The sequence below is a fragment of the Xenopus laevis genome, chromosome 2L (assembly GCF_017654675.1).
Source record: "Xenopus laevis strain J_2021 chromosome 2L, Xenopus_laevis_v10.1, whole genome shotgun sequence".
Classification (NCBI taxonomy): domain Eukaryota; kingdom Metazoa; phylum Chordata; class Amphibia; order Anura; family Pipidae; genus Xenopus; species Xenopus laevis.
The window spans coordinates 163,250,951-163,264,369 of record NC_054373.1 but is presented as its reverse complement, the minus strand read 5'-3'; the positions used below and the strand labels follow the sequence as shown (position 1 = coordinate 163,264,369).

Here is a 13,419-nt window from a genome sequence, read left to right as displayed (position 1 = left end):
AAATTGTTCAAAAAGTTTTCAGGTTCAAGCTCCCAATCCTTTTGTCCTAAATGTACTCAAATAAATGTTGACTTGTTTCACTACTTGTGGAGCTGCCCTGAAATCCATAAAGTCTGGCTTGCCCTGGAAAAATTTCTGAGTCACAAACTTAACCTCCATATCAAACTAACTCCAGTTTGGGCATTACTACACCTGAATTACCCTGTTTCCTCTTTGAAGCCACACCCAAAATCTTTATTCAATAATCTTAATAACGTTATTACATTGTTGACAGCAGCTACAAAGAAATTGTTATTCTTAAATTGGTTGTCTGTATCTACACCTTCAATAAAGGATATCTTGTCCCTCTTAAATCACTTATGCTGGCAAGAAGCGATAAGGATTAAGACGGCTGATCCTCACCTTAAGCAGAATTTTATTAACAATTGGTCATTATATTGGGACTTTTTTGACTCTTCAATCAAACTCCGTTCACTTGGACTGCTGCATTTATAATTGTAGTTTGTATCTCATTTCAAAATATTTATTTTCATTTGTGATGTGTTTGTAGTCACTTACATGTTCCGGCATTTCCTTAATATCTTTCTTATTCTACTTTCAAAATTAGCTGAGCATTATTACGTTAATATGTTTTGTTTTACTTTTGTTGTTTTTTTTTTTTTCTTTTTTTTTTTTTACTTAGCTCTAATATCAGCTTAGGTGTATTCTCCATCATCAAATTCTTCTAGGACACCTAACTCCCTAAGCTGTATAAGATTGTGTTATAGTCCTTCAATGGACCAATGTTATATCTTGCTTGCTTTTGTAAAACCCAATAAAACTTTTTAAAACAAAAAAAAAAAAATTTGAGATTTTATTTTCCCCCAAAAAACCTTGACCATAAAATATTGTAGTTTAAAAAAAATGGGCCCCCAAGTGTCACCTGGCCCACCAGTAACATTGTTGGTCTACGTTAAAAACAGAAAAGATACCTGTGTATCTAATTCACCCATCTAGTGTATCTTTCATTATCACTGACCAATATTACTGAGCACCTATCTCTTTTTAAATTTATGTGTATGTATATATATATATATATATATATATATATATATATATATATATATATATATATATATATATATATATATATATACACACTGTATATCAATGATCCTCAACCAGTAGCTCATGAACAACGTGTTGCTCTCCAACCCCCTGGATGTTACTCCCAGTGGTTTGAAAGCAGGAGCTTATTTTTGAATTCCAGGCTTGGAGACAAGTTTTGGTTGTATAAAAACCAGATGTACTGCCAAACAGAGTCTCAATGTAGGTTGACAATCCACATAGGGGCTACCAAATTGCCAATCAAAGCACTTATTTGGCACCCCAAGAACATTTTTCATGCTTGTGTTGCTCTCCAACTCCCTTTTCTTCTGAATCTTGCTCATGGTTTCAAACGTTGGGGATCCCTTCTGTATATAAATACATACTGTATATTCACACACACACATGTACTTATACAGGTCTGTCTCCTGAACCCGGTGCATTCTGGACAGCAGGACAGCAGCACACAGGGTTGTTTCATTCTATCTATCTAGACAGATACAACTCTGCACGCAGCTTTCCTGCCATCCAGAACTTGGAACAGCACTGATGGTTTTTAAGAAGTGCAGTCAACGCCATATAGAGATTTGTGTGGTCAGTGATCAGACCTAGTGGAGTGAAGGGAGAATTCAATGCATGGGGTTACAATTTTTATAATGAATGTATGTTGGAAATAGGTCTCTGTCCAATGCCTGTTTTGGTTTTTAACCACTAGGCTCCTGGGGGGCTGATAATGTTGTTGTACAGGGCCCCGTGATTTCAGATAGTGGCCCTGTTCACCCAGCCCCCCATCTAGACTATGGTTGGGTCCAGATGCATGCAGATCCAGACACATGTGTACCCGAGCTCTCTACACCGAGTTGGGTTCGGCACACATCAGTGATGTCACTGGATCAGGGTACTTGCATGTGCCTTGCCTGTCTTCTTCTCCCGGCAGGTGTGCCCAACCGGAGCTAGAAGTGCAAATAGAAAATAACTAGAAATAGAAATAATAATTTATAAAAAGCTAGATCACAGTGGGCCCCTAGTCTATAGCCTAGAATAGCTTGTACATTAATCCATCCCTGATTTAGCCCACTGTTGGATACTAGTTACTTGGCCTCTGTGGTCGGGGCCAGAACTAGGGGTAGCAGAAGAGGCACCTGCCTAGGGCGCAACTAAAGAGGGGCGCTGGACAGGCACCTGACTTTTGCCTACCCCTAGTCCATGTTCGCTGCTCTCCCTGCCTCCCACCCCTCCAGCACTCCTCCCCGCCTCTTTACTCTCTCCTCAATCGTTTTCCCCTGCCTCCCTGCCTCCATCCCCTCCGGCACTCTTCTAACACCCTCCCCTCCGGCATTCTGCAAATTTGTGGGGAGCGCGGTGGCCAGCCGGGTCGCCTAGGGCGCCCGGTCGGCTTGGCCCAGCACTGTCTGTGGCCTTTAAATTAGATTAGATTTTGTAAACTTTACATAAAACTCTGTGGCACACTCCTTTCATCAAAATGATATGCATTTAAAGTCTGGCGGAATGTTAATAAATGGTACACAGACAATTTCTTACTTTTTGTTTCTCATGTGCCCAGGCCTCTAAATTTACAGGGGTCACTTAGGTAAAATGTGCTCAGACTTAAACATGAACTCTGGGCAAATTTTCCAGCTTGATGGAGTACAAAACGATTGAATGCATTGACATTTATAATATTCGCTTTGACCCTACTGATGTTCAGAAAATGCTCATTGTTCAGAAATGCTCACTTATGATTTTCTGCTGGGGCTTTAAAGACTTTGTAGAAAGGGGATTGGTACTGGGTTCAGTCTTTAATACCAAAGACCCAAAGGAAAGGGTATCTGTTTACATGCATGTATGTATGACAATGTTAATTATTGCAATTATAACCTTTATTATTTCCTTTTTAGTGCAACCGATACTGATGAGTGTATGATTCTGTATGGCGATGACCAGGTGCAGTAAATCTAAAGGAATTATTGGTACAGGTATGGGACTTGTTATCCAGAATGCTCCGGACCTGGAGTTTTCCTGAAAATGGATCTTTCCATAATTTGGATCTCCATACCTTAAGTCTGCTTAAAATAATTTAGACATTAAATAAACCCAATGGGATTGGGATTATCCCACTAATAAGGATTAATAATATCTTAGATGGGATCAAGTGCAAGGTACTGTTTTTATTACAGAGAAATTTTTAAAAAAAAATGGATTATTTGGATAAAATGGAGTCTATGGGAAATGTCCTTTCTGTAATTCAGATCTTTCTGAATAATGGGTTTCCAGATAATTAATCCCATACCTGTATAATGTTTTAAAAGTGATGAATTACTATTGTTTAATAGTGTTGTTTTTTTAATTCATCAACCCACCTGCTGCTTGAGGGGAAATCCAACGTTGTTTTCTTCTCAATTCTAAAAGTAAATAACTTTGTGAACTGATCGTGAGTTAATTTAGGTTTCATCCGTGTTTTATTATCTACAGGGATGTGTGAATATTCTTCTTTTAACATCTGTGGGACAGACCTTGAGGTAGGAATAAACTCTAAAGAACTTGCTATAGATCATGTCCCAGTTGGGGACATCTAATAGCTCAAACAGAAGTCTGTTGTGAAATATATGTATAGAAATAAATATAATCTCAGTGCGTAAGTGGAAATTCAAGTCTGATGTACATCTTTATCTTTTCAGGATGTGGAAGAAGATGCCCAGACCTGATAATCTTGTGCCTACAATTGGTATTGACAATGCTGTTCTTTCTCCCCATGTATCTTTCATCTCTTGGAAAGTCCATGGTGATTGGGTTACACAGGTAGGTAGAGTTTCATTTGTCTTATCAAACTGAAACCATACACGTGACTTTACAAAAGCTGCTTTTGAGTAAATGATATATTGAGGTTTGTTAACGTGGCCTGTCTAAAGTGTTTATTACACAAAGGTATTTCTGGATCTCTTGTTGCCTGCGCTGAAGATGATTTAGCTTGGGAGACTAGGGGGCCCATTTACTTAGCTCGAGTGAAGGAATAGAGGAAAAAATACTTCGAATTTCGAATGGTCGAATATGGCTACTTCGACCATCGAATAGGCTACTTCGACCTTCGACTACGACTTCGACTTCTAATCGAACGATTCGAAGTAAAAATCGTTCAACTATTCGACCATTCAATAGTCGAAGTACTGTCTTTTTAAAAAATACTTCGACCCCCTAGTTCGCCACCTAAAACCTAATGAGGCCAATGTTAGCCTATGGGGAGGTCCCCAAAGGCTTCCTAACAATTTCCTGATTGAAGGAAAATTGTTCGATCAATGGATTAAAATCCTTCGAATCGTTCGTTCTGAAGGATTTAATCGTTCGATCAAACGATTATTCCTTCGATCGTTCGATCGTAGGAATAGCGCTAAATTCTTCGACTTCGATATTCGAAGTCGAAGGATTTACATTCAGCAGTCGAATATCGAGGGTTAATTAACCGTCGATATTTGACCCTAAGTAAAACTGCCCCAAAATGTAGTTTTTTATTTATTGGATTTCTTGATACAAAATTATACATACTTATTCACTTGCCAATGATATAACTGTCACTTAAAGAAGTGAACGGGGGAGGTTCCTGGTTCTGGATGAAGGCATTTAATCTCATAATGCCTTGCACCCTGTACACTTGAGAAAGGGCTGGGCCTGAAACATGTAGGGGCATATTTATCAAGGGTCGAATTTCGAATTTGAAAAACTTTGAAATTCGAATTCCAAAAAGACCAATCGAAATTAAGTCGAAGTTTTTTTTGGCCGAATAGGTCAGTTTTTGATCAAATAGGTCCTTATTCGGCCAAATTCGAATCGAAGTCTATCAATTGACCCCAAATAGGTTCTAGGAGGTCCCCCATAGGCTAAAACAGCAATTCGGCAGGTTTTAGATGGTGAATGGTCTGTCAAATTTTTAAAGAGACAGTACATGATAAATTTTGATATTCAAATTTTTTCGACTATTCCCTAGTCGAAGTGCAAAGAAAATAGCTCAAAATTTTTTTTAATTCGAAAATTCACCTTTATCTTTGATAACTCTGCCCTGTAGTGCACCCACACTGCTAATAAAATAACACTTGCAGTTTTGTAATACTGCTTTGGAGCTGTTTTATTCTTCTATTGAAATTTATCATTTACTCACAGACACCTGGAATTTACAGCCATATGAACTGTGAATAAGCACGATTGAACCACAATCACTTTGGTCTTGCCTAATATAAAAAGGTCTTGTTTCTTCTATTACTCAACTACATTCAATGATCTACTATATACATTTTATATACCCAAAGAAAGGCAGCGTTCAGTGAGGAAGCTTGTGGGCATCTCCGTTTGTTAGAACTGTTTCTTATGTTCAAAAAGAAAGAAACAAATATTCACCCCCAACTATTGCACAAATGGAGCAGGATAGGGGTAGGACAGACAGCGGAAGATATTGTACGCAGTGATGGGTCGAATTTCTCCGGTTTCGCTTCGCCATAAAATTTGCGAATTTCCTGTGAAATTCACGAAACGGGCGAAAAATTTGCAAAACTAGAATCTTGACGCGGGCAACAATGGACGCCCATTAAAATCAATGGGCGTCCGTTAATCGTTTAAGTTTTTTCGATGCAGTGAATTTTCGCGGCAAATTTGCAAATTTATTCACCGGTGGCTAAATGCGGAATTTCTTTTTCTTCTCAGATGAAATACTATGACTCAATAAAAGCTATCATATCTGCCTCCAATGACGAAGCTACTGCTTTGGTAATCGGTAGGTTTTTCAAGATGTCGAGATTGTCATTGACGTTGCCTGTATTGTCATTGCTTTGAAACACCAAGGCCTATTGGGTCTCACTTACTAACATGCAAACTGCAAAAACGTAAAAATATGGGATCTGTTTTCCAGAATGCTCGGGACCTGGGGTTTTCCGGATCACAGGTCTTTCCGTAATTTGGATCTTCATACCTTAAGTCTACTAGAAAATCATGTAAACATTAAATAAACCCAATAGGCTGGTTTTGCTTCCAATAATGATTAATTATATCTTAGTTGGGATCAAGTACAAGGTACTGTTTTATTATTACACAGAAAAAGGAAATCATTTTTAAAAATGTGAATTATTTGGATATGGGAGACAATCTTCCCGTTATTCTGAGCTTTCTGGTTAATGAGTTTCCATATAACAGATTCCATACCTGTACAGAAAATCCACACCATATCCAAGTTCCACCTTGCCTATAAGACAGTGACTTTTTTTTTTGTTCAAAATACATTTGTGTATGTCGACATGTTGAGTAAAAAACAGTGTAAGAGCATAGTTGGCTGAATATTACAGACCGCTAAATAGTTTTTTGATTAAAATATTGTGCATTGCCTAAATACGTGGAATATCATTATGAGTCCTTAATACAATTAGTAAATCTTCCTTAAAAGGTTGTTCACTTTTGAGATAATTTTAGGTATGAAAGAGATATTCCAAGACAATTTATATTTGCTCATTGTTTTGTTTTTATTATTTGGGGTTTTTAAATTATTTGGATTTTTATTCAGCAGCTCTCCAGTTTGCAATTTCAGCAATCGGATTGCTATAGTGCAAAGTCCCCTAGCAACCATGCATTGATTTGAATAAGAGACTGGAATATGAATAGGAGAGGCCTGAATAGAAAGATGAGTAATAACAAGTAACAATAACAATACATTTGTAGCCTTACAGAACATTCGATTTTTAGATGGGGTCAGTGACCTGCATTTGAAAGCTGGAAAGAGTCAGAAGCAAATAATTAATAAAATTAAATAAAATTAATAATATAAGAGTCAGGGCAAATAATTTAAAAAATCTATGAAAAATAAATAATGAAGACCAATTGAAAAGTTAGAATTGGCCATTCTATAATATACTAAAGGTTAACGTAAAGGTGAACCACCAATTTAATCACTAGGTTAGCTATACGCTCATCTAAAATCAGCTACACGCTACGTCATTTATTTTATCTGTGATGTGGGTGGTTGGTTTAAACCAACCTATAAGTAACAAGGACATGACAAGGTTCCCAGTTTAGAAGTCATCAGCACCAACTGCTAAAGTACAACAGCAAAATAAACATGATGTACAAAATATACTTATTTATGGAAGTGTTTATATATATATATATATATATATATATATATATATATATATATATATATATATATATATATATATATATATATATATATATATATATATATATATATATATATATAATGAGCGTAACTCTCAGATATGCAGGATACCCTAGCAAAGGCACCCTAATAAACACCCTAATAATTGCTCTTCAATTCATATAGGTTGCACTACTGGGACAACAAATGTGGAGCAGCAAATGAAAGACATCAAGGATCACATGAAGGACACAAAGTGGAAAAAAGGACCGGCCACTCTGGGGCCCCCACATAAAAGGGCTGCTGGAGATCAGACTGCGTTCCATGTCTACAAAGGAGTGAAAACATTTGCCTTTTGCAAGAAGAATAGTCTTGTTGTGACCGGAGGAATGGACCGGATCATTCGGATGTGGAATGTTTACGTACCTGCGTAATATTATTACCTTATTTTATTAATCTGGTCAGTTCGGTACAGTCAAAAAACGGCTTTTGGGAGGAGTTACTCTGGGGAAGAAACCCAGAGGCTTTTGAGAATAAACATTCTTCCACTATAATTTATTTTTTAATCTCTGTTAATCATTTTACTTTCTTCTGCTTCTTTTCTCTTTTCCGGACTAACCAGCCATTGATTTGCTCTGCAATATCCTCCTTACAAATTTGTGTCAATTTTCAAACTACAATGAGGTGTTGTGTTTATATTGCAGGCGAGTGACAGGTATGCTCAGAGGCCACACTGCCCCCATCTTTTCATTGGATATTTCTTCAGATGAGAACAAAATATTTTCTATTGCCACAGATAATACCATAAAGGTAAGAAAATGGCACTTATTGCTATATGGCTTGTTTCCTTACTACAATAATCAACCTTTCTTTCTTTTCTTTCTATTATTTTTTGTCCTTATCTTTTAAAACCATTTCCCTGCAATTATCTTGCATTTAAACTATGTACTTACATAGGAAATAATTCTGGGGAAGCTAATGGCTCAGACAGCAACCTTATAGAGCTGCCAAATATAATTTGCCTCTCTGTGCCAAAGATCTGAGCGCTCAGCATGCTCCCACTCTCTCCTGCTTTCTATGTAATATCAGTAGGCATTAGGCCAAGCTCCCAGCCTGAGATCATTTCTAATGTAGCAGGAAGAGCCTATTATAGTCATCTAATTTGATGGTTCCTTTAGTAAAGCAGACATTTATACAGAAAGAGGTGTAGCCTTTCGAGAGCACCCTGTATTTTACTATTGCATTGTAACATTATTATGGGATTTCTGCTTAGCAGACCACCAGCACACCCTGATCTCTCGAACACGAGTAGGTCCGGTGCGCAGTCTCACAGATTGGCACCCTCAATTATTAGTAATAAAAAGATGAACCGGCACTACGGACTCCATGCAAGCGGGACAAGCTTGTTTATTCAAAGTACCGTTTCGGGGGCGTGCCCCTTTGTCAGATGAAGGGGCACCCCCCCGAAACGTTACTTTGAATAAACACAAAGGGCTTGTCCTGCTTGCATGGAGTCCGTAGTGCCGGTTCATCTTCTTTTTATTTCTGCTTAGCTTCCATTCAACAAAAAACAAAAATATTCTCTTGTACAACATGAAACCTCAACATTTTCTCTAAAAAAAAAAAAATTTCAAAAGGGGTGCACAACAATATTATGTACAGAATTCCATCATAAATGTAATCTGGGGCAGCATTTTGTGGTGGATTCCAGAGATGCAACTCTTTGTGCCAGATAGTGAACTGCATACAAAAAGGAGAATCCAGAGTACCTTTGAGTCAGTAGTTACAAAAATGATTTTTAATAGGGATCTGCATATGCTTTTGCCCAACATGTACCTGCTACAGTCATGTGAAAAAAAATCTGCATAATAATTTACTCCATAATAATTTACTCCACAAAAAAGATAACAGTGGTGTGTCTTTCATTTCCCAGGAACATCTGAGTACTGGGGTGTTTTCTGTACATAGATTTTTAGTCAAGCAGTATTCAGTTGTATGGAATTAAATCAAATGTGAAAAACTGGCTGTGCAAAAATTTGGGTACCCTTGTAATTTTGCTAATTTATATGCATGTAACTGCTCAATACTGATTACTGGCAACACCAAATTGGTTGGATTAGCTCATTAAGCCTCAAACTTGAACTGCCAGTTTCATCTGTAAGGAATGTAATAAGGAAATGGAAGGCCACAGGCACAGTTGCTATAAAACCCAGGTCTGGCAGGCCAAGAGAAATACAGGAGCGGCATATGCGGAGGATTGTGAGAATGGTTACAGACAACCCAAAGATCACCTCCAAAGACCTGCAAGATCTTGCTGCAGATGGTGTATCTGTACATCGTTCTACAATTCAGCGCAATTTGCACAAAGATCATCTCACGCCACAAACAGAGTTGCTTGTTGTATGCAAAAGCTCATGAAGACAAGACGAATTCAACCCAATATCAACAAATTCTTCAGGATAATGTTCAAGCATCAGTCACAAAGTTGAAGTTACGCAGTGATTGAATATTCCAACAAGACAATGACCCTAAACACACTTGGAAATCTACAAAGACATTTATGCAGAGGGAGAAGTACAATATTCTGGAATGGCCGTCACAGTCCCCCGACTTGAATATGATGGAAAATCTATGGGATGATTTGAAGCAGACTGTCCATGCTCGGCAGCCATCAAATTTAACTGAACTGGAGAGATTTTGTATGGTTGAATGGTTAAATGCCGCCATCCAGAATCCAGACACTCATCAAAGGCTATAGGAGGAGTCTAGAGGCTGTTACATTTGCAAAAGGAGGCTCAACTAAGTATTGATGTAATATCTCTGTTGGGGTGCCCAAATTTATGCACCTGTCTAATTTTGTTACAATGCATATTTTCTGTTACTCCAATAAACTTTATGTCACTACTGAAATACTACTGTTTCCATAAGGCATGTTATATATTAAAAGGAAGTTGCTACTCTGAGAGCTCAGCCAATGATAAACAAAACTCCAAAGAATTAAGAGGGGTTCCCAAACTTTTCATATGACTGTTTGTAAGAGGTGGATGCAATAGAAGATGGGCTCTCATGTTGTAATTGCATGCAATCCCAGTTGTCGAAAACTGGGCACCAAAAGTCATGGGGAGTGTTAAAGGAACAGTAACGCCAAAAAAATTAAAATGTTTTAAAGGAACGACAATATAATGTACTGTTGCACTGCACTGGTAAAATTGGTGTGTTTGCAAAAGTAGACGCAAATGGAAAAATGGTTTAGGGCCCTCTTATAAATGAGCGTAATTAGATACAAGTACTGTGTTCAATTCAATGCCCTCTTGCTTCTAACAATTTGGCCTATTTCATGGTCATTCTCTATTTATTTATGGGAACAAAGAGGCTTAATAATGGAAGAATTGAGTATAATATGTAGAGCGTAGGAGAAAAAAGAAGTTGAGCGAGGAGAGGAGAGACGGTATAATAGTTTGAAAAGTGGGTCCTCAGCCTAAGGTTTTCTGGTGGGCCCCTGGCATCCCAGTCTGACCCTGTAATGTCCTATAAGTTACATCACAAGGACAATGGTGTTTTTGTTTCTTTCAAAGAGATCAGCACTGCAGCATTTTGACACCTTTAGATGATTAATTCGTCTATTTCCTGAGGGTGGGAGGCGAGGAGGCACAGAATTACTGTTGCATTTCCTCAACAAAGTCCCTACAAATAATACATTGAAACGCATTAGTGATATCCCATCAATAATCTATCATAAATTAGCTTTTTATATCAGGAGTTGCCATCATGTTTCCCCACAGTACACAGCATGCATTAGCTTAAAGGCAAACTGAGCATGACTTCCACCAACTTGGCACAATCCATTCAAGTCAATGGGAAAATCTAGAAAACAATAATTTTAAGAAGCTGTTGTACAAAACACCTGCATTTTTCACTGGGGTTCACCTATGCCGGAAATCAGTACATAGCCCTATAAATATGCCAGATTTTCATTTCAGCAAACACTAGGGTCTGTCTATTGCAGGCGCTCACAAAATAGCATGGCCTGAAATTTGTACAAAATTTACCAACACAGTCAGACTGCTGACTTTAATTATGGGCAAGTTAGCATGTGATTCATGATCAGTTGTGTGTAGGCACAAAACAATGCAAAATGCTTAGGGAACCCTGGAAGCCAATAAAAGCATTTTTGTTTCGTTGCTGAGACCTGTGAGCACGGCATTATTTGTTAAATTATATATATATATATATATATATATATATATATATATATATATATATATATATATATATATACTTGCAAAGAAGATCAGCACTTCACAGGTCTTAAAAAATAAACTTCATTTAGTTTAGCTTAGTTGAGAAAGGCTGAGGAGTCAGCCGAAACGTCAATCTGTTGCTAAATAAATGAAGTTTATTTTTTAAGACCTGTGAAGTGCTGATCTTTAGTGATGGTTTCGATTCACTGGAAAATTCGTGAATTTCCAGTGAAATTCGCAAAACGGCGCCGGTGTCTCGTTCTTGACGCACGTCCATTTTTGACACCGGCGTCCGTTTTTTCCGACGCGGGCGACAATTTTTTCGAATTTTCACCAGCAAATTTTGCCGGGCGTTTCGCAAATGTATTCGCTGGCGGCGAATCACGCAAATTCGGCCTGCCGAATAAATTCGCCCATCACTACTGATCTTCTTTGCAAGTGTTTTGAGAGGTTTTTGATCGTGCACCCAGGCAAATTTATAAGCTTTATCGTGAGCCGGCTCCCAGTGGATTTGTGTGTGTGTATATATATATATATATATACATATAGCAAAAAATAGTTACGCCTGCTTAGTGGAGCAATATAGAATGTCATATTAAGCAAGGCACTCACAGGGCTTTAAAGTATGGTGAAAGGAGTAAAGATTATTTATTATGCCAATGTTTCAGTATTCCTTGTGTCCTTACGCATATTCAATTCTGTTTAGATTTGGGATATACAGAGTCAAACCTGCATATTTTCTACCTGTTCCAAATCCAGTGGAATCCGTGGAGAGCTGACTGCGTGTCTGTATATCCCCAGCATCAGAGCTCTTTGTGTCACCACTGATGCCATAGCACTTCTTCAGATCAAGCTAAAGTAAGAGTCATTTCTATTTCTCAATTTTGGTTGAGGAGAGACCCTCTTTATTTATACACACAAAGCAGAGGGAAGTTATTGCATATAAACGGTAATTTAAGAGGCGGTCCTTCGCTTCCTTCCCATAATTCCTTTGTTTGTCTCAAATCAAAGCTTTAGGACTGCTTGTTTTGAAATAAAACTATAGGGTGGATTTAATTTTAAAGCTGAATGATTGTCTCCTTGGGTGATGGGGCCGTGTCTTTTCCACTTTTTCCTGGTACAGGTATGGGATCCGTTATCTGGAAAATCATTATCCAAAAAGCTCAGAATTACGGGGTGGCTATCTCCCATTCCCATAGACTCCATTTTATCCAAATAATCCAAACTGATTTCCTTATTCTCTGTAATAATAAAACAGTACCTTGTACTTGAACTGAGATATAATTAATCCTTATTGGAAGCAAACCAAGACTATTGGGTTTATTTAATGTTTACATTTTTCTAGTAGACTTAAGGTATGAAGATCCAAATTACATTTTATAATCTGTTATCCGGAATACCCCAAGTCCCAAGTATTCTGGATAATAGGTCACATACCTGTACCTGTTTGTATTGGGGCTCAAATGAAAAATTTGTTTGGCTGACTTAGGTTAGGGCTAGAAGATATTACATTGAATGAGTTAAGCAAACCCCTTACTCCATAATACACGTATGCAACCTGTTATCCAGAATGTTTGGGACTTGGGGTTCTCCGGATAACGGATCTTTCCGTAATTTGGGTCTTCATGCCTCAAGTCTACTAGAAATTCATTTAAACATTAAATAAACCCAATAGGCTGGTTTTGCTTCCAATAAGGATTAATTATATCTTAGTTGGGATCAAGTACAAGCTACTGTTTTATTATTACAGAGAAAAAGGAAATAATTTTTAGAAGTTTGGATTATTTGGATAAAATGGAGTCTATTCGGAGCTTTCTGGATATCAGGTTTCAGGATAAGGGATCCTATACCTGTACAGGATACAGGGCGCTGGGACTGCCTAGTAAACACTACTCACTACCTCATATCCCACTTTGTTAGGTCTGAGATAAGAAGGGTCCATTAGATAAAATGATGACGAAT

General features: G+C 37.7%; 1 protein-coding gene across 1 annotated transcript in view; it reads left to right on the top strand.

Moving 5' to 3' along the window:
* The window catches only part of LOC108708695 (WD repeat-containing protein 64), a 77,847-nt gene that overhangs the window by 35,140 nt on the left and 29,288 nt on the right, over nt 1-13,419 (top strand). The window contains exons 9-15 of the mRNA XM_018247693.2: nt 2,985-3,030; nt 3,559-3,605; nt 3,765-3,885; nt 5,776-5,845; nt 7,403-7,646; nt 7,921-8,026; nt 12,164-12,315. Coding sequence (XP_018103182.1) covers nt 2,985-3,030; nt 3,559-3,605; nt 3,765-3,885; nt 5,776-5,845; nt 7,403-7,646; nt 7,921-8,026; nt 12,164-12,315 — 786 coding nt within the window. The remainder of the gene's footprint in view (nt 1-2,984; nt 3,031-3,558; nt 3,606-3,764; nt 3,886-5,775; nt 5,846-7,402; nt 7,647-7,920; nt 8,027-12,163; nt 12,316-13,419) is intronic.